Source organism: Malus sylvestris, chromosome 3, assembly GCF_916048215.2.
Source record: "Malus sylvestris chromosome 3, drMalSylv7.2, whole genome shotgun sequence".
NCBI lineage: Eukaryota > Viridiplantae > Streptophyta > Magnoliopsida > Rosales > Rosaceae > Malus > Malus sylvestris.
The window spans coordinates 22,815,105-22,836,967 of record NC_062262.1 but is presented as its reverse complement, the minus strand read 5'-3'; the positions used below and the strand labels follow the sequence as shown (position 1 = coordinate 22,836,967).

At 36.5% G+C, this 21,863-nt stretch overlaps 2 protein-coding genes across 3 annotated transcripts; one reads left to right on the top strand and one right to left on the bottom strand.

The window, feature by feature from the left end:
* Positions 1-696: 696 nt before the first annotated feature.
* On the top strand, positions 697-1,242 carry LOC126617073 (uncharacterized). Its single transcript, XM_050285142.1, has one exon. The coding sequence runs from the start codon at positions 697-699 to the stop codon at positions 1,240-1,242; it is 546 nt and encodes a 181-aa protein (XP_050141099.1).
* A 5,081-nt stretch (positions 1,243-6,323) lies between these two features.
* Positions 6,324-17,730, bottom strand: LOC126614726 (NAD(H) kinase 1-like). Of its 2 annotated transcripts, XM_050282373.1 has the most exons (12): positions 17,442-17,730; positions 16,494-16,647; positions 16,280-16,399; positions 13,777-13,914; positions 12,672-12,847; positions 11,890-12,003; positions 11,676-11,770; positions 10,871-10,977; positions 9,948-10,021; positions 8,181-8,259; positions 7,718-8,025; positions 6,324-6,961 (listed from the first exon to the last, which is right to left on the bottom strand). In XM_050282373.1, exons 1-12 carry the CDS (start codon positions 17,463-17,465, stop codon positions 6,653-6,655), a joined length of 1,698 nt encoding a protein of 565 aa, XP_050138330.1. In that variant the 5' UTR covers positions 17,466-17,730; the 3' UTR covers positions 6,324-6,652. The 2 variants fall into 2 exon arrangements, with proteins under 2 accessions (XP_050138330.1, XP_050138331.1); XM_050282374.1 differs by lacking the exon at positions 13,777-13,914 and having other exon boundaries at positions 17,442-17,727.
* Between the last annotated feature and the right edge of the window lie 4,133 nt (positions 17,731-21,863).

Below are 21,863 nucleotides of genomic sequence, written 5' to 3'. Positions count from 1 at the left end.
CACTGATATTGTATTTCTCTGTTTGTGAGAGGATTGAGAGGGTGAGAGCTTTGCTCTGAATATGAGAGGGGATGTCAGGCCTATCTTAATAAGGAGAGTGATGGATCCTTTTATAGAATAAGGGCTCATCCTTATTACATATTTGCCCCTCCATTTATTACATAATTACATTTGAGTCCTCCAAGTATTTATACGAAATCTAAATACGGAGGCCCTAAGTATGATACAAACACGAGTGCTTATCATTTTGGCCTGAGGATCAAAATGAAAAATTTGTAAGAACCAGAAGTTCTAACAATATATTCCTCTAGAATACACAATATTGCAAGTTCTTACGCACCTCATTTTTCTTTCAGAAAAGAAAATGGCGAACTTGGCAAAACTTGATTTTGTTGCCTTAGATATTACTGGGAAGAATTACCTTACCTGGGTAATGGATGCCAAGATTCATCTAGAGGCAGAGAATCTTGGAGAACTATTAAGGAGGATAACAGTGCATCCTCTCAAGATCGGGAAAAAGCCATGATCTTTATCCTTCGCCATCTTGACGAGGGACTGAAAAGCGAGTACCTCACAGTCGAAGATCCACTAACCCTCTAGAAGGCATTGAAAAATAGATACAATCACCAGAAAACGGTGATTCTTCCGAGGGTTCGTTATGAGTGGACTCACCTAAGGATCCAGGATTTTAAGACCATGGCTGAGTACAATTATGTTATGTTAAGAATTACCTTCCAGTTGAAGCTCTGTGGAGAAACCATTATTGAGGAAGACATGCTGGAAAAGACTTGTAGCACTTTTCATGCCTTCAACGTGCTCCTGCAGCAGCAGTATAGAGAGCGAGACTTTACTCAGTACAACCAGCTGATATTTGTGCTCCTTGTAGCTAAGCAAAACAATGAGCTTCTGATGAAGAATCATCAGTCCCAACCTACTAGATCAGCACCATTCCCAGAAGTGAATGCTATTTCCTTTGAAGGAATACCACATCCTCATGGTAATAATTACAAACGAGGACGTGGCCACAAGCGAAGCCAAAAGGGCAAGAACCATGGTGTCAAGGTTCACAACCAGGTTCCAAGGCATAATACAGGCCTGAGCCTTAAAAATGCAAATTGCCAGAAAGGCGAAACTTATATGAACACTCCTAGAAATCCTGAAGGAGTTTGCCATAGGTGTGGTGGCAATAGGCACTGGGCACGTACCTGTCGTACCCCAAAACATCTGGTGGATCTGTATTAAGCCTCTCTTAAGGAGAAGGGTGTCGGGACCAATTTCCTCAACCAGGCTATACAGTTGGATATACTTGATCCAGTGTTCGATTTATTAGGACAATTGAACATAACCTACTTGGATGTTTCACACTTCATTATTGAAAGAGGGAATGAAGTGTTTGGGTTCGATTAAATCATTTATGTTTGATGTACTCTTGTTATTTGCACTTGTGATTTAATGCTTGCATATTCAATTCAATAAAAGTAGTATTCTAGTATGAATAAACTGCTTTTAACTGTGTTGATGCACAAAATCAGTGAGGACTTTGGTACAACAGAAAGTATTAAGTTTGTGACCTTTGCTAGATTGCTCCGGTCACTAGTGTGGATAAGTATGTAAATGGATAGAGACAGAGAAGCAAACACAAGATGTATGTGGTTCACCCAGACTAGCTACGTCCACAGAGTAGAGGAGTTCTCATTAATTGTGAAGAGTTTACACAAGTACATATGTTCAAGCTTTCCTTTAGTGAGTACAAGTGAATAATTTAGTACAGATGACATTAGGAAATATTGTGAGAGAATGATCTCTATTTATATAAGAGAGTTTCTAGTTTCATTCTGACATTGACACGTGTCGTGTTGTGATTGGCTTCTGATGTTGACACGTGTCGTGCTATGATTGGCTTCTGATGTCGACACGTGTTGTGCTGTGATTGGTCTCCTGGTTGGAGGGAAACTTTTCTGGGTCCTTGACGGTATAACGTTGACCGGTGCTCAGTATTTTCGGGATTGGTCAAGTATGGTACAAATAAACTGTAATTTCCACTACTCAGAGAGCATGGATAAAAATTATGGTTATTCTTAAAACAAGAGCAATGGTGGAGATTTTTGTCTTGCAGACAGCGCAACTACGCGTACAATACTTCGAGATCGAAAGTATTTCTCGAACATGATACTTGCAAAAGTAAAGGTAACAACAATATCAGGGCAATCAGATGTAATTGAAGGCTGAGGAAAAGCCCATATCATGTCACTAAATGGAACAATATTGTTCATACAAAGTGCGTTGTACACTACGTTATCCACTCGAAATTTGTTGAGTTTTAAAGACATACGTCTAAATGGATACCACATTGAAACGAAAAGTGCAGAAAATGTGGAATATCTATGCTTTACCTCCAATGATACCCAAAAGCGTATATTGGAGAAGTTGCATGGTTTATCGAGTGGATTGTATTATACATACATAAAGAAAATTGAGGCACATACTGTTATGAACCAGAAGTTCATTGATTCAAAAGTTTATATGCTTTAGCATTACCGTCTGGGTCATCCAGGATCTACCATGATGTGTAGAATCATTACCAACTCTAATGGACATCCATTATTAAGCAGACACATTGATGTCTCAAAGAATAACCCTTGCAAGGCTTGTTCCCAAAGGAAGTTGTAATTAGACCATCACAACTAAAGGTTGATGCTGAATCCCCATCATTTTTGCAAAGTATTCAATGGGATATCTGTGGGCCTATTCAACCACCTTGTGGACCATTTCGATATTTTATGGTTTTCGTTGATGCATCTACCCGATGGTCACATGTTTTCCCATTGTCTACTCCAAATGTAGCGTTTGCAAGATTTCTTGCTCAGATAATTAAGTTGCGAGCATAATTTCCAGATTATCCCATTAAGTCAATCCGACTTGATAACGCTGGTGAATTTACGTCTCAAACATTTGATGATTACTGCATGACATTAGGCATTGATGTTGAACACTCTGTTCATCATGTCCATACTCAAAATGGCTTAGCAGAGGCATTTATCAAGCAGCTTCAATTAATAGCTTGCACTTTGCTCATGAAAACAAAATTGTTAGTCTCTGCATGGGGACATGCCATCTTACAGGCTGCATCATTGGTTCGGTTGAGACCCATAGCCAACCACCAATACTCATAAATAAAACTCGTGTTTGGGCATCAGTAAAACATTTCACATTTATGAGTTTTTGGTTGTGCTGTTTATGTACCTATTGAACCGCCACAACGCACTAAAATGGGACCTCAGTGTAGACTAGGAATTTATGTGGGTTTTGATTCACCATCTATCATTAGATATTTGGATCCCTTAACATGTGATATGTTTATAGCTCGTTTTGCTGATTGTCACTTTGATGAGATTGTTTTCCGGCCGTTAGGGGGAGAAAAGACCGTTCTAGAAGAACGGCAAAAGCTGACATGGGTTGTTCCCACTTTATCTCATTTTGATCCACAAAGCACTCAATGTGAAGATGAAGTGAAAAGGATTGTTCATCTTCAAAGTATTGCTAATCAAATGCCATATGCATTTAATGATGCTTCGAAAGTGACAAAGTCACATATACCAGCTGCAAAAACACCTGTAAGAATTGATGTCCCTGTTGGACAAAATAAAGTGGTAGCGAATGATTCATCTGGTGCACGCTTGAAGCGTGGTAGACCACCAGGTTCAAAAGATTCAGCCCCTCGAAAGAGAAAGATGTGGGCACAACTGAATACAAATGAAATTATTTAGGAAAAGAAAACGAATAATAAATCCACAATTCATGATTCTAAATTTTCTGAAAAAAAAAATGTCCTTGATGAGACACATGTCCCTGAAGAGACAGAAGTACATGAAAGCAAAGAAATCTCCATAAATTATGCATGTACTAATGAATTGTGGGATCGAAATGAAGTAATCATCAACGATATGTTCGCTTTCGCAGTAGCCACTGAAATTATATTAAGCGATGACATTGAGCCCTGCTTTGTTGATGAATGCAAATAGAGACATGATTGGCGTAAGTGGAAAAATGCAATCCAGGCATAATTAAATTCCTTGGAAAGGCGAAGTGTTTTGGACCAGTAGTCCAAACTCCGCCTGGTGTGAACCCCGTAGGTTACAAATGGGTATTCACAAGGAAACTCAATGAGAAAAACGAGATTGCAAGATATAAAGCAAGACTCGTTGCACAAGGTTTTTCACAAAGACCTGTAATTGATTATGAAGAGACATACTCTCCTGTAATTGACGCAATTACGTTCTGTTACTTAAATAAGTTTAGTGGTTTCAGAGAAACTTGATATGCGACTTATGGATGTCATCACTGCATATCTATATGGAGAATTAGATACTGACATATATATGAAAGTCCTTGAAGGACTTAAGTTGCATGAAATGACTAACAAACCATGAGGTATGTTCTCAATCAAATTAAGGCGACCATTATATGGGCTGAAACCATCTAGGCGAATGTGGTATAATCGTCTCAGTGAGTATTTGATCAAACAAGGATATGCCAACAATGTCATGCCCTTGTGTGTTCATTAAGAAATCAAATACTGGTTTCGCTATAGTGGCAGTATATGTTGATGATATGAACCTAGTTAGAACTCCTGAAGAGCTCAATAAAACTGCTGAGTGTCTAAAAAGCAAATTTGAAATGAAAGACCTTGGGAAAACAAAATATTGTCTCGGCATGTAGATTGAACATTGTGCTAATGGAATTTTGGTCCATTAATAAGCTTACATTGAAAAAATACTTAAGCAATTTGGCATGGACAAGGCTTATCCACTTAGCACCCCAATGGTCGTTCGTTCTTTGAACATTAAGAAAGATCCATTCCGTCCAAAAGAAGATGACGAATTGGTCCTTGGTCCAGAAGTACCATATTTGAGTGCAATAGGTGATTTATTGTATTTAGCACAATGTACTAGACCGGATATAGCTTTTTCAGTAAACTTGTTAGCCAGGTATAGCTCTGCTCCAACAATTCATCATTGGAAGGGAGTCAAAGATGTTTTACGATACCTTCGTGGGACAACAGACATGAGTCTCTTCTACTCAGACAAGTCCACAAATGACCAGATCATTGTTAGATACGTAGATACTGGTTTTCTCTCCGATCCGTATAAAGCCGTTCACAAACTGGATATGTGTTCATTAATGGAGATACATCAATTTCATGGTGCTCAACGAAGCAAACATTAGTTGCTACATCTTCCAATCACTCGGAAATAATTGCTTTACATGAAGAAAGTTGTGAATGTTCTTGGTTAAGATCAACGATCCATCACATCCGGAATTCATGTGGTCTACCTTCAAAAACAAACACTCCAACTGTCATTCATGAAGATAATGCAGCCTGTGTTGCCCAGATGAAGGAAGGATTCATCAAGGATGATAAAACTAAACACATATCTCCAAGGTTTTTCAGTACACATGAGCTTCAGAAGGCTAAAGTTATTGAAGTCAGACAAATCCGTTCCAATGAAAATTTGGAAGACTTTTTCACCAAATCTCTACCAAAGTGCACATTTTAGAAGTTAGTGCATGGAATCGGATTACGTCAGCTTACAAATTTGAAGAATGCGGAATCAAGGGGAGATACAATTCAGGGGGAGCATCCATGATACATGCATGTTGTACTCTTTTTCCTTCGATTAGGATTTTTCCCACTAGGTTTTTCCTATCCAGGTTTTAACAAGGCAACATAAGCATGCTTAACACCATATCGACAATCTGGGTAAAGTTGTACTCTTTTTCCTTCGCTATGGTTTTTTCCTACTGGGTTTTCCAACCAAGGTTTTAACGAGGCAACTGATGTTGATATGTGGGCATCCAAGGGGGAGTGTTGTAAACAGTGAGTATGTTTGCCCACATGTATACAGTAAAGATTCATATGCTAAATAGTGAAGTTTTCGTAAGTTTTCAAGGTAGTTGCTCTATAAATAGAGCACCACGAGTGTTCAAAACACACGAAAACAAAAAGCAATAAGAGAAGAAAGATAAGTTAGAATATTTTCTGCATTCTCCTATTTCTCTTTTACCTGCAATCATTCTGTTATAGTTGATAAACAAAACAGTATGATATATTACACCCGCTTCGATCTAGCTCTTAGCAAAGGTTATTTCTCTAACTTTTGCCTATTTATAACACTTATAAACATAAGTGCACAGAAGCGTTGTAAACAAGCATATATGTAAGCAATACAATGCATGTTATCCTTATCTCAAAAAAAAAAAAAAAAAAAAAAAAAAAACAACGCATGTTATGCAAGAGAGAGTGAATTTCGTAGACTGAACAATTTCTAAATTTTTTGTATATATTCGTGGCAATGATCAAGATCCAGTTTACAGGTTCCTAAGGAAAAAGTAACATTAATCTTTTGGCATCCATTTAGCAAGCTTTCTGCTTCAAGCCTTTTACTTATTGGACAAGAAAATGTATATGCTCCTTGTTGAGGGGGAAACCGGAGACATGTAAAATAAATAATTACACGACTTTTAGATTTTCTCTTCACCTTCTACCCCCACCCACCTCCCCTTTCTTACCTTTTTAACAACACAAGTTAGATTTAGATTCGACCGGGATCTGCAAACTAGAAAACATAATATACAAAAGAAAAACTGCGCACTATGCTTCCCGAGGGCCATCGAAAGACTGAGTCTTTCTCAGATTCCAGTGAAGCCCGTCATGGATGCTGTTCAAGAAGTCACTGGTGGAATCAACTTGACATGCAGTAGGGACAGGCCAAGGCGCCATGCTGCACACAAGTGCATCACCAGGAGCCAACCGTTTCCTGTCCTTTCCATCAAACGACGCCCATGCATGGCTTCTGCTGTTGAAAGGTACTTGTACTCGCAAAGTCACGTGCTCAGGTAATATCAGAGGCCGAAACGATAAGGAATGTGGACAGATAGGTGTAAAAAGAATTCCAGGAACCTGCAGTTATGAAGAACAAATCATAAGAACAATGTTATAGTTGCAAGACATCAAACAGATACAGATAATAGCCATAAAGGATTTACTGTAAATCTGTCTATCAAAGTTCTAAATGTCGTTTATTACTTGTTTCTTATTTATGATAAGATCAATCAGATAACCATTGGTGAGTAGCATTTTATTTTTTGTTAACAAGATTAGTTTTGAATATCCTAGGAACAGTTTTGGTAAACACTCTGGGCTCGTTTGGTAAGTAGGATTGGATTGGAATGGATAACTCCCTAATCTCAAGGCATGTTGAGAGGATAAATGAAAAAATTGTGTCCAACTTGAGGGAAGAAGATGGATTACTCATGAAGGAGAAATAGGACAGATCACTACTATGGTTGGAAAAATGATTTTGGACAGTGAAAGCGATGTTGATGTGTGTATGTAATTATTCTCGTATAGGATTTAAATTACAATGTAGCCTATATAACCAGGATTGTTTTTCTATAAACTGAACGTTATCTATAATATTTTTAATATATTTCTCCTGAGCAAGGCATATTTTCATCCTTAATCTTTAAAGAAAACTCTCCCCACAATATGCAGAGTGAGTGCTAAGAGGTTGATGTACGCAGTAGTATAACATTAAAACCAATATTTGACAAATATTGCTTTGGCTTCACGGCAGCGCTATAAAGTTCATAACTACCATATAATATCTTTGATAGCTGTAAACAAGAACTGATAGATCACGGTATGAAAACAAACCTGGGGGTGGACCATTGATCCTCCAGCTGCTAATGAATACGCGGTACTGCCAGACGTCGTTGATAATATTAGCCCATCTCCTTGGACACTTGTGACAAAAGAATTGTCACAATAACATTCCAAATTTGTGAGGTATGATGATATCCCACGGTCAATTGTAACCTCATTTAGTACAAGCATTGGTCCTTCAGTTTCGTACTCATTTTTGGCTGCTTCTCTAATAACGTGGCACTGCAACCGGTGTCGCAACGTGATATTAAAGGGACCTTTTAAAATTAAATCAAGATAGTCTCGGTAGCGCTCACTGTCTGAAGCATGTTAAAGATCACTTTTGAATGAGATACAGGAACAGTAAAAAGTAACATAATAAGATCCATAAAGGACAAGTAAACATTTAGAGTAACTTTAGAAACTCAATTTTATTTAAAAAGGAACTCTTCTAAAAGAGATGACAAAAGGATACGAAAAGGAGTCATAAATCCCAGTGACCCTAAAGAAAACGGCACAACAGGAGGAACTGGTCCTTTGAACATAGATGCTGCCTGCAAATTCAAAGAAAATAGTCGTTACCGCCAACAATATAAGTGCTACAAAATATTAATAAATATAATTAAATAAAAACCATCAACTACAGAACTGCGATTTAGTTTCAAAGTTTCAAGAGTTCATTACCCAGGAATCAGTTTACTCTTGAGATTACAGCACAAGTAGCATACTCAAAGAAATGAAATAAATGTTATCTTCCTCTAATAACAGCACGAAAAACACCATGACTTTACAGTGGTCCAACAATATGAGCAATGACCAAATAAAGTCCAATGAATAAGTGAAAGTTTTATATAAATATACATTAAGCCAGAACCCTCCATAAGACACTGCAAATGATCCTTTTTCAACAGGACAAGATACTCCAAGAACATGACTACATCAAAAGTAGCAACACAGAAAAGTAACATCTAGTACTTCTAGTCACACTTGAAATGGACGGTTGTAAAAATTTAGAGTTGCAATTCATGTTAAAAAGAATTAAAACTTTCTGGTTTCATTTTTCTTAGTCTCACAAATATTAAATAAGGATTGGTGAGCCCAACAAAAATAAATCATCCAGCTAAAACAAAATGACAAGGAGTTAGGCTTAAGATATACTCTCTCACATGACGAGATAGGTGATGTTTCCAATTTTCTGTCTGTTTTTATCAGTTTCTTTCCCTTATCCCTGGTCCTTCTTGGGGTTATTTACATGCAGTGTTGTTAATAATGATGTGAATGAAGGAAGTTGCGATTCCACCAATAAAACCAATTGGCAATATGGAGAGTAGCCCAACTACTTATAAGCACATGCAAGGTCCTTCCTTTCTCCGATGTGGGATTCATACTCTCAACACGACCCTCACGTGTGGTGAATTTTCAAGCTTAACACATGGACAACACAAATCAGGTGACGTGGAGCACGTGTGGCCGTTAGGTTTCACACATGGGACAACTAGGCTCTGATACCATGAAGAAAGTTATAGTTCCACCACAAAACCAATTGGCAGTATAAGGAGCAACCTAATTACTTAAAAGCACATGTAAGGTCCCTCTTTCCTCGATGTGACAACACAAATTGAGTGACGTGAAGCACGTGTGGCTGTTGGGCTTCACAGCCTTCACACATAGGACAACCTGCTCTGATACCATGAAGGAAGTTGGGGTTCCACCCTAAAACCAATAGGCAATATGGAGAGTAGCCCAACTATTTATAAGCACATAGGTCCCTCCTTCCCCAATGTGGGATTCATACTCTCAACAGGTGAAATGCCCGTAACGAATGGTAATTAATCACATGTATCTCTTTCTGTTAATCAATTGATCTATCTTACACAACATTCTAATTACGTCTAACATATTCAACCATGGCATAGCAATTCATGTATACTTGTGACAATAAATTCTTCTGAACTGTATAAACAAAAAAAGTAATATGATCGTGTTTAATTCCAACCCCTCTGTTGCACGATTGCATCATGTATATTGTTACCACTTAGAAATAAGGGACAACAGAGATGAATCAGAACTCAGATATTTGCTATTGACATGAACACACAAGCACTAGAACGAACCAAAAGGTGGTACAACACATGTCCTAGTAGCAGTATAGGATCACTTTAAATTCCCTCAACCCAAATAGTTTAATGCACTGTAACATTCTGAAGTAATCAAGTTAAAGCTTAGAAATATATGCACATACCCAGAGGACAGTTCCATCCCCGCCAAGAGTTATGACAAGGTCTACTTTTGTGTGCAGCAGCATTATTTCGCTCTCTGTCAAGCAAAAAATGAAACTCTAAACAGTAAACAGCAAATCCCGAGCACAATTAGCAAGCAACTTATTATATAAATAAAAATTTATTAATTTACAAGTTACAAACAACCACCTGAGATCATTGTTATGCAAAAGTATTACATGTAAGCCAAATTTGTTATCACTTCAACCATAACTGGGAATTAAGGGAAAGAACGTATGCATGCATATAGCACTCCACTTTATTTGTGGCTGGACATTTCGTAAGATCATTACTCAACTGAAAAACAAACAGACACATGTGCGGTTGCATACACATAACTCTGTCCAACATGAAAAAATCAACACGATGTGGATTAACAACAGATCTTTGTGGGTTATGTAATTATGGAGCATATATTAATTGCACAATAACAATCGGGATCCTATAGATGCTGGTAGAATGACTTCCAAGCATCCCTAGAAGGCTATTTCCCAAATACTTGATGAAACGCCAGTTTGGTTGGGTGATAATGAAAGGATTAGATTTTCGGAAGATATGTGGTGTAATGCTAATGCCTTTCATCCATGATCTTGTCGTATCTTCCTAATGATTTGAATTGTTTTGTTTAACGTTCTTCTTCTAGCCTAGAATAGTCTACAGGTACTTTCCTTGTTCTCTACTCGCCTCTACTATCAATAGAATTTTAAGACTTAATTCTTATTTAGAAAAAAGAAACAACAACAGAAGTACATATACAAGAATATGCAAGTAGCGAAAAATTCTGTAAAAAAATCTTTTGTAAAGAGCATCATGAAAACAAGTCTCAATTTGAGAGAAGTCTCTTCCAATATATAATCGAAAAGAAACAATCTTCTGTAGTTCTCACCATCCTTCCATGTATGGACAAAGTTGAAGATAGATGACTCCGTAAGAAGTTCAGCTCTTACTCGTGGTTCCACGTAAATATTTAACTTTTTCTGCTCTCTCAACCATCTGGAAATTTAAATTCAAGACTGAGGAAAGGAAAAACATGTGCAGACATTCAAGTATAAAGTTACATATGCATGCAAGAATGCAAAAGATAAAGCATCATCTATAACGTCCTTAATTGAACTTTGGCATGAGGGACTTCACAGGAATGTGGATGACTTTTTTTTTTCTTTGAAATTGTGTCAGGGCTTTTTTTTTTTTTTTTCAGTGCATGAACGGATTGTATTTTAAATAAGCATATGAGAGACCATTGGCAAGGCGAGTGATATCAGCACTCCCCTTTTACCTCCTGCTCTCCTCTTAATTGTGCCCTTGATTCTCCTTTGATTTATTCAATCCAATTGGTAGGGTAACAAAAAGGAGTGCAGAAATCTCTTGCCATTGGTAATGAATTGTTATTGCTCTACGTTTCTTCGGGGACAATCCTTCTTATATAAGATATTCTTTTACCCAACCAACCTTACCATAATGTCAAGCATATCTGTTCATTTTTATTTTTATTTTTATTTTTTTGTAGTTGTAATAATGAAAATATTGCAGCATTGTCATACTTAAGATTTAACGACAAGTCGTCATTTCTTGAACCCTATAATATCTTGAGGTCACAGAGCTTAAGCCGACAATAATATGAAAAGCAGCTAATGCAGGAAATAAAATCTGGTATCAGAGATGACACTTTAAGGAAATCTTAAGATCCACACCTGACCATCTCTGCACAGAGAATTCGAACAGAAATTGAATTTGGTTTCGTCAATATAATCACAGTCTGTGGCTGAGATTCCCACTTCAACGCAATCTGAAATGAAATCGAGATCTTAAATAGACAATAGATGGGAGCCACCAGTAAACTGAATTCAAAAGACACAAAAACAGTGGGAAAAAATAAGCAACATACACAGACAGAATAGGTTATACCTGTTTACTGCTACGCTCTGCAGTTGTAATGTTTCCCCTTTCAAAAGAGACGATGTCATGCTTGTGCTGGTCACTATCATCGCCGTTGCACCACCATGAAAGTTTAAATGATGCCTGTCTCAAGAAATATGGATGTCATGATATAACCAGTGAAATTTGTTGCAGTCATAATGTTTCAACATGTTTAACATGAACACTGCATTATGAAAGCCAAAGAAAATTGCATGCAGTGGGTAAATACAATATCTGTACAAAAAAATTTATGATAACCAAGAACATCTTACTAAAAAAAATAATTTGATATTAGGCTAAAGAACATGTGTAAATCTTAACTTTTAACCATACGCTAAGTTGGAAGAATTGTTAAGGCTCATTATCTATACGCTAAGTTGTGTTCATAATCAAATGGTAATAAATGATAAAAAATAAAAAATAAAGTCATGGGGTTACTATCTGTTGGTATGGTAGACAGTCGAGCGGTATACTTGACTAAATAGTTTGGGAAAGCTTTTGTTTAACTTTAATTTCCTGTAAAAACTAGGATTATTACTTTCCTTTTCTTGTACTTTCCTGTTACTGTGGTTCCATATGGTTTAAATACTTCACGTTGAAAGCAGAATGATGATCAGAAATATCTTTTTCCAACCTAAAGCTTTTCACTCCATCCAAATCCAAATGCAGTGATACTTTAACTAGAAATTAAATAGTTACAATGAATCAGTGTACAGTGCACGCCAGAGCTTAGCTGGACAGGAGGGTAAGGACACAAATAAAAAGGGTACCTTTCTGGTAAATTTATTGGGGAACACCTTGGAATCGGAACAGCTTTCATCATCCCGAAGAACTTCATGGGAGCATATCCCATTCATCCCACAACACTGTTCAGATTGCTCATTTGATTGGCTGGCCAAGTTCTCTGTCCTCTCTCCAATGCTGTTAGTCTCTTTACTTGATTGCTCTGTAACATAAGCCAGAAAATCCCTTCTATTAAGGTATGAATAAGGTGAAACAAAGAAACTCAGGACAACATCACCTATGCTAGTTTAAGGTGAACCAAAGTATACATCGCATTATGCAAATGAGCTCACAACACAAAGTACCACGCACAAAAGGACAAAAGTAGAATGATAACCGCAACAGTGGTGCAATTGAGAAACGAGCGCAGTAATCAGGGAAAACCTCCACATCAAACACCACCTTAGGCATCTAAACCTTAGTAATCTTGGAGAAAATGCAATAAATCAATTACCAAGAACTACATAATTTTAACCAAAAAACTCATGAGTCTAAGCATAACGAAACCCCAAATGAATTCACAATATATAAGCCAACATCACTAACTCCAAGCCTCTTACAATTTTGACTCTCCTATTATGGAAGGGAAAACTTTTAACATAAGAAAAAACGTAGTAGTTTTGAAGGCTGTTAAAAAAAATAATGTGTTATAACATTCTTACACATTATGCTGTAACAAGGAAAAATGAATCACATTAATATACTGTTGGAAAAGCTTATGCAAGTAAAACTTTATTATCGTCTTTTCAACCCCTAAAGGCTTAATAGAAATTACTCTGGGACAGTTGCTTATACTTTGGTGCATAGCCGGTCCTGATCCTTGTAGCATCATCAACTCAAAATAACAACTACCCCTCAGTTCGCAGTTAGCAATTTGTATTGGTGTACAAGACAAAATGACCTCAAAGCTTAAACAACGTTCTCCTATCCTGGTCTCTCAAGGAAAGAGGTATTTATATATCTCTATTTATTTTAATTTTTTATATTGACCCCAAAAAAGCTAGAAAGGGAAATTCCCTTTTCTTAGAAATGTGCAGTTTCTTTTGTGGGAGCACCAGAATGACTTTATTTTGTATAAGACAAAGCAAGTACCTTCAGAAACTTCCCTGCCCCGTTGCTTGAAAATTTCCAAGAAGAAAACACATGGAAGCATAAATCCTATCATTCCCATTGCATTACATAGAGAACTCGGAATCCACGAACTTTGTAGCTTTTCATAAAAGTTGTAGCCTGATGATAGTGGAATACCCACAATCTGATGATAATGAGTCCAAGTATGATTAGAAAGACCAGCAACACCAAGCAATTGATCTAAGTTTTAACCGTTTGCAGAGGTATCACGAAGAAGTCAACTCAAAACTATGGGCTATAAGATTGTCAAACCACAAGAAGCATTCAGAGAGAAGTAGAAAGTATTTCTAGGATAAATTAGTAAATGGATATGCAAAAACAATAAACGGAGAACCAGTCCAGAAGGATAGAGAAGAAAAGACAAGAGGTTTGTGAAAATTGACAAAATGAAAATATATGATGATATAAAAGACCCTCTAAGGCAAGATCTTTTCATAAAGCTTCACAAAAGCTTCCTATTTACAAAAGGCAGAGAAAAACGATGGGAGAAGAAATGAATTAATATGACCCCATTGGATTAGGTGTATGCAGTGGTGGAGCACCCTTGGCACTTTAGAAATATTTTAGCGTATTTTTCTGGCAAAACAGGGTTTATAATCTCATTTGCTTGCCTTTAGATGCAAGTGTTTCTACTATCTGAACAGGTGCTAACCATTTTCCTTTCGAATACCATTTCTGGTGCATCATTCACCCTCACATACACAACTCGTTATTTCAACATTCCATTCATATAAATTGTGTTTAGAGAAATTATAAAAGTAGAATGTATATGCAGGAATTTAATTGAACTAAATTACAAGTAATCAAAATGCTGTTTTGTTTCCAAATATATAACATCAACTATATATATATAGTTTGCACGTATGTACACATGTGTACATCTAAGGTGCCCTTATAGCTTAAGGATTCAGGCTTGATGGTATATGAAGTGAGGGACATAGAAGCAACTTGGTTTGGGAAAAATGAAAACCATCAAACATCGAATTATCCAGACCAGTTCACTCAACAAATTGGTTACAACACTCATTTGCAATATTTTGAGATCATGAAACCCCCTTTAACATTTAAAGATGTCTTCTTCCATGCCACCACAAGATAGGGGCCATAGGGGTGAAAAAGACACTTTAGTTTTGGAGCGTTTCTCCTTTTGTCGTTTGTTTCAACAAGAAACTTTGGCCTTGAACTTTCGAAGGAAAGTTCAGGTTGTTGATTCTAATGGATAAGAGAGACACAAGTGCTATACTTTTATCTCATCACATTGCGTTGATGATATTTTGTTAAGAAATATTTCAGTAACCTTTTTCACAAAGGCGTCTTTCTTAGAAGAGTTGGTTTTAGATTCTGGTGCTTTGTTTTCGTTAAATTGGAGTGGATAAAACCTTGATCTATCCCAATCCTATCCCATTTTAACTAGCCCCAAGGGCTTGAAATACTAGCATTGAATCTTTGGTACTTTTCTTTGAACAGTCTAATTTGTGTCCTAGGACAATTCTTTAGAAACATGAAATAAAGAACCAAAGCAAAATTTTGGTGTTTGATAAAGACTTTCTTCAATATATGAGAGTAAGGCCATATCAAGTCAATGTGTCACTACTCACTAGTTAACAACATATCCTAGAAAATGACACAAGAACGCAAACCTGTATGCTTTAGAATCGAGAGGTTTTAAATTCATCTCATTTTTATTCAAAATAAAAAAATTAAATCTCATCTAAACAACATAAAGTTAGAGTGATAACCGGAATGCCAAATAATTTTGAAACTTTGCTCCTAAATGTAGGACAATGCAAAGTTGTGCTATTAATGGTTAGGGTGGAGTATACCTAGCAGATAGTTTTTCAATATGAACTACAATGATTTTTGACAGTGTGAAAAGCATCAATTCATTCTCGGACCAAGATACATAAAATCTGCATCGCTCTTGCCATTAACATGCAGATTTATTCTGTGACCTCTCTCTCAAACTTTCACCCACTAAGTGTAATCTTGTTTCTCCACAGCGCATCACCCGTTTTGTTATCTTGTATCAACATGAAGAGATATCAAAAAATTGAAGAAAAAAAAGCTTTCGGACTGTTTGGCAGTTACAAACGACAAAGCAATTCCAAAAGTCATTTCTTTATGGACTTCAGATTCTGATCTCAGTTAATGAAACAAAAGCTACACTAGATGCAGAGGTTGATACGAGTACAGAAGTTCAAAAGCAATGAAAAGGCCTACAAGAAGCTAAAATCCAAATTAATGAAGAAATGGCTTTGACAGAAACTGAAGGAAACTAAGCACTTTTTCAGATGAACCCAAGTATCTGTTTTAAGGCTTCTAATTGTGCTAAAATAATATCAGCAAATATTAGAAAACTGTGTTTTACGTGAGCAGAAATTGCATGATCAAATATATGTATATCTATGTGAAAGAACAAAAGCTGCATGACAATTAAAATATGTTGAGCAATTATTAAAAAAACCTTTATGTTCCAAATGTAGATTGTGAGCCCTCTCCAGTTCGTATTTACGCTTCCATTCAGCTGCCTCAGCTTGTGCCGAAGCCTTTCCTTCAGCAGCCCGTCTCAGGGCCTTTGCAACAGCTAGAGAAAGTTGAATGCAATATAATCAATTTATATTAATGATAATCGTTTCATTGACTACTGTATACCATTCGAGAAAAGAAAATGACCATACTTCTCATAGCGTCTGCGAACTCCATGAGGTGGTCATCTGTGCTTTGAACAGAAGATTGCTGGAGAAGTTCCTGGACTGCTTTCTCTGAACTTAAAAGAGAAATCGAATTGAGAAAACCGTTCTCTGGTTGTGAGCATGAAACACTTGGTTCGCCCTGTCCACAGGAAGCATATCAGATAAGAAGCACAACTTCATCTGAGCCGAGATATCTTGTTAACATGATAGAGCTAGCACGGTTGTTGATTGTATGATGCAGAGTTAAGTAGAGTTCAATAAAACATAGATGAACAAGAACAAGAGCGCATCAGTTGATAAATATTATAAAATGAAAAAAATTTAATTCCAACAAATTCATTTCACAGCGAATATGCCCCAATTTCGGCATAAAGTCATAAATCAATGCTGAGGAATCATGTTATCGCTATACTTGGGACTTCCTACAGAAAGGAACTGTTAGCGCCGTTTGGGGTAGGGTCAATCGAATTTCCATATCCATTCATTTTATGTCCTCATCTGCTCATTGATTACAAAATACACTCAAATCAAGTTTCTTCAGATTTCAGCTAACCTATATAGTATATAAGCACCCCTGGATTGCACTGAGATTCGGATACATTGTTTGATTCAATTTTTGCAAAGGAGAAAAATTAAGAAAAAGAAACTACTTATTAAGCCAAAATACCAATACACAGCAGAATCAGTCCAACAGTAGCCATTGAGTGCAATCACAAAATTCAGAATTATATGTAGGTGTGTGTGTATATATTTCCTCTCATACATTGAAAAAATTAAATTTATAAATAAAAAAGTCTGCTAGAAATGCAACATGCACCCAAAACAGCACTAAAATTAAAAATCCAACAAGGAGCTTCAAATGCCAAAAAAAAAATAAAAATTATTGACTAATTAATCAATTACAGCATAATTGAGAGACGTAGAGGTGATTACAGTAGAATTCTTGCTGGGAGCCATGGGTGAGTTGAACAAGATCCCTTCTTTTCTTCTCCTTCTTCTTCTTCTCCAAGAGGAAGAGCCCTCCAGTGTTGGAGATATGAGAAATCTGAATTGTTAATCCATGTTTGGTATTTACACACAAAGATTCAGACTTTCCAATTTTATTTTATTTTATTAATATTTTCAGGCAAATGGGAATGTTGGAGATTGAAGTGGTAATTACAAGGCCAACACATCCCTCATCCTCTCACCCACAAACCCATACACCACATAACCCAGAAGAAATTATCAGACCGACGGCCCACCCACTACTCTCTCTCTCACCCTCTCTCTCTCTCGTGCGGCTTCGGGGGTGGGACCCACGGTTAACGCGTGGCGAGTCAAAGCACTTTGGCTCAATGGTTGCGTTCAAGGTTAAAAAGTTTTGCATCTTTCTCCCAACGAAACCACCCCCACCCAACGGCTGATTAGTCAACCAACCACCCAAATAAGGATAAATTTTTCAATGTGATCGGTACACTGAGTGATACACTATATGTCATTAAATAAATAGTGAGATATGTGTACTAAAAATTTAATAACTTGTAAAATAAAATTTTCCATCATTCCTATTAAAACATATAATATACTATTTGTGTTCCCGTCACAATTACAAATTTCACTCAAATAAGACACGGCCCAGGCGATGGGAGACATTTGGTCCAACTTCTCAATCTGGCGTGGCGTGCGCATTAGACGTGGAAATTTTTGACCCAAAAAGTGGAAATTTTTGACCCAAAAAGCAGTGCCAAGTCTCTTTTCACTTCAATTATGTATTTTTTAATTCTATATCAGTGGTAGTAATTTGATATAATACACATTATTCACAAAAGTCAGAACTTACAACTTTCCACTTAAAAATGGAGTTTTTTATTTATCAAAAGAGGTAGATAACTCAAGTTGAACCTCCATACATTTTTGCATTCTTGTGTGTTTATAAAATTTACGGTGTGATCTAAGTTAATACAAGGTCAACTCAATTTTGTGCATCAATGAGATATAAAGAAGTTAGATTCTTGATGTCTTTCTCTCATAAACATATTATGAATGTTCATGATCATAAGATTACCAATTAGCCTTGACAATCTACTAAGATTAGTGTGGGACCATGAATTTTCAGACAACTAGATCGAGGTGGCCAAAATAACCAGAGCAACATATAAGCTTCATAACAGGTTGTAAGGTCCCTTAGGGTGCGTTTGGTACGTAGACGGGACGGGACGGGACGGAACGGAACGAAGGTGTAATTTTTGAAAAAGACATGGGGTATATTTGTCTTAAAATGGTAAAACATTGTGTTCCATGGACGTTGAACAAACCCGTTCCAGGGGGGAGGTGGAACGCAAAAACACCCAAAATCTGTCCCGTGGAACAGCCCGTTCCACCCATTTTTGGCGCACCAAACGCGGGACGGAACGCCTCGTCCCGTTCCGTCCCGTCCCGTCCCACGTACCAAATGCACCCTTAGTGAATCTACTATTACAGACTATCAGAGCAAGTCATTATAATCAACCTCTAAGCGATGGGCATGATTCGTCCTATCAAGAAAGACCCACTTGCTTCTCAAAAGAGAAACTTAATTAAGTTCCAATGAGGATATATCCGTACATCTTGAAAATTTCTATACTTATGGTATTGGCATGTTCACAAATAACCACAATCCTAATAAGAAGAAGAACTTTATTTCCTCTAGGATTATCTCAGTTTGATGAAGATTACTATCCTAACAAGTCTCTATATGAACTAGTATAAATAAATACACCCCTTAGGTTCATACTAAAAGTATCCTTTACTATCTCTCTCTAGCCTACATTTTGAGTTATAAAATCCTTTACTAACTTGACCATTGGAGAGTTCATGGCCAATATCATACTGGTGCCTAGGTTGTTTTATGATTGTTTGTTTGTTTTGTAGGTTTTCGGCGATCCACACAAGGATGTGTATAAATTTGATTCCAAAAATCAATACATAATATGACATCTCACTTTAGAGAATGACTAGTCTGGAGCCACTGGTGCAAAAGACACCAAGACAAGTATATAGATACTTAATAGATAGTGAGTTCATTAAATGTGACCAAATGGAAGTCTCTACTAATATGTCAAATAAGAAATTCTTAAGTTGATTGCAGTACAAAAGGGCTTCGTAACATAAATACAACAACTATGCCAAAGCACATGTGGGACCATGATATATTGAGACCATGACACATGGCACCTTGAGTGGCAAGAAAAACAAAAATGTATATAGCATGTGACGCTCAGGCGAACAAGTTACGAGACATGATGTTGATCAGAACAGGTTAATCTTATAGACATCTTAGTCGAACCTGACTAGCCAGCCTTTTTAGTAAGATTAGACTAGCCTTAGTCATATCAGACTAGTAAAACGAAGTTAGAATACCAAGCGAAGTCAGATAGTCATAGTAAGACAAACTAGGCTTAAGCCATTAAAGATACTACTTATCTCCCAATCGATCGACACCTAATTCAAGTCAAATTAGGATACCTTAATGATTAGGCAACGTAGTCATAATCCTATGAGGATTAGATATCTTATCCTCGATTTCATCCTAGATAGTCTCTCTATTTAATTGGGATTACTCTTCATACGATCATTTCTGGTTATTTCAAATTTTCACAATGTGATATGTAGATACTAATTTAGTATTATGTTTTTCATTTGATTATTTATTGATTTTTAATTTTTTTTAATGGGTAATAGGTCTAGTCATACTACCCGTAAATATTAACGGGTCGATTTCGGGATCAGTCATATTACCCGTTTATTTTAACAGGTATTATACAACACTACCTGTTAAGATATCCAATGTGTCACGAAAACGACACGAACACAGGAAATACAACACAATTGCTAGGTCTACATTCAACAATAAGACCATGTTCAGCATGCCTTTTATTCCATTTTGAACATGCATCCTCAAACGAAGATCCTTGTCTCTTCTGAAGGGTATGCCATCTTGCTCACATCTGCTGATAATTTGATTACCTGATTACCTGTAGTTAGGAGACGGGATGGAATGTGTGCTGACTAAATTCATTAAGATACATCATCCAATCTAGTCAATTTGTTTAATCTCAATCATTGAAAATTAGTTCAATGAATCTGTGTACAGAGTCCTAATTATTCAATTTTTCCTTTTTCTCATAAATTCAACATTTTTGTAAATTAAACCAATTTGAGGTTCACACTCAATGAGTTTAGATCATTCAACAAGAATGCCAACAAACTTATAGCATATGCAAAGTATAAAATGTTATCAATTGGAGCAACTAGGTTGATGGAAGAGTGGCTTGAAAGCCTTTCAGCAGTATAAGGCATGATTGTTGGAGAACAATAAAGAAATAAATAAAATATAACAAAAATAACATAACTTGAAATACTTTATTGACGAAAAATACTTGCTATACAGAATGAAATAACAGGAATAAATATAGGAATTAAATTGGTACTAACTTGATTAACCACAAGTAGAGGCTAGTGCAAAAGCTATGTCATTCGAACATTATTTCCGTCCCACTCTTGTGCTTGTGGTTCTACAATGTATGCTCGACCAAGATACAACTACCTAATTCTATAACCCGCACTAAATTATAGAATTCTAGCGAATTGTTTTGTGTGTTTACTCTCTAGAAATTTTGTACGGAAGAGAGAGAGGAAGAAAATGATGATCCTATTTGGAAACTGTGATTGCAAATAAATAGGTTATTGTTGGAGTTTTGAGACTCTTAGTGTCCCACATCAGGGAACTTTTAGTTCCCATTGCCATTTAAATAGGTCTAGTCCTATGTTCTAGTAATTAGAACTTGGATCATTTGGAAATAGATTGAAGGTTTGGGCCTTATGGTTGTGTGGATTAAGTTTGTACAATATAGCCTAATACAATTAATATTAATTAATCAAGACAAGGGCCTTGGGCCTTGGAAGTTAAAATTAATCCAAGTTCATTAATTTTAATTTCAGATTAAGTTTTTTAGTTAACATATTAATTAAGAAACGTTTCATTAAGAGACATAACTCTTAGAAAGAGTCGTGTGTTTTCAAATATGCTCAACATGTATTTGAAAGGGTGTGAAACAACATATATATTTGCAATCACAGTTTCCAAATAGGATCATCATTTTCTTCCTCTTTCTTTTCTGTACAAAATTTCCAGAGAGTAAACACATAAAACAATTCGCTAGAATTCTATAATCTAGTTCGGGTTATAGAATTAGGTAGTTGTATCATGGTCAAGCAGACGTTGTAGAACCACAAGCACAAGAGATATTGTTCGAAGGACATAGCTTTTGTGCTAGCATCTACCTGTGATTAATCAAGTTAGTACCAATTTAATTCCTGTATTCATTCTTGTTA

Excerpts from the sequence above, each read along its gene's own strand:
- LOC126617073 (XM_050285142.1), top strand. The coding sequence starts at position 697 with ATGGCTGAGTACAATTATGTTATGTTAAGAATTACCTTCCAGTTGAAG.
- LOC126614726 (XM_050282373.1), bottom strand. The coding sequence starts at position 17,465 with ATGGCTCCCAGCAAGAATTCTACT. Across the intron at positions 16,400-16,493 it reads GTTCGCAGACGCTATGAGAA|CTGTTGCAAAGGCCCTGAGA; the intron begins GTATGGTCATTT and ends AACTTTCTCTAG. Across the intron at positions 11,771-11,889 it reads CAGAGCGTAGCAGTAAACAG|ATTGCGTTGAAGTGGGAATC; the intron begins GTATAACCTATT and ends ATTTCATTTCAG.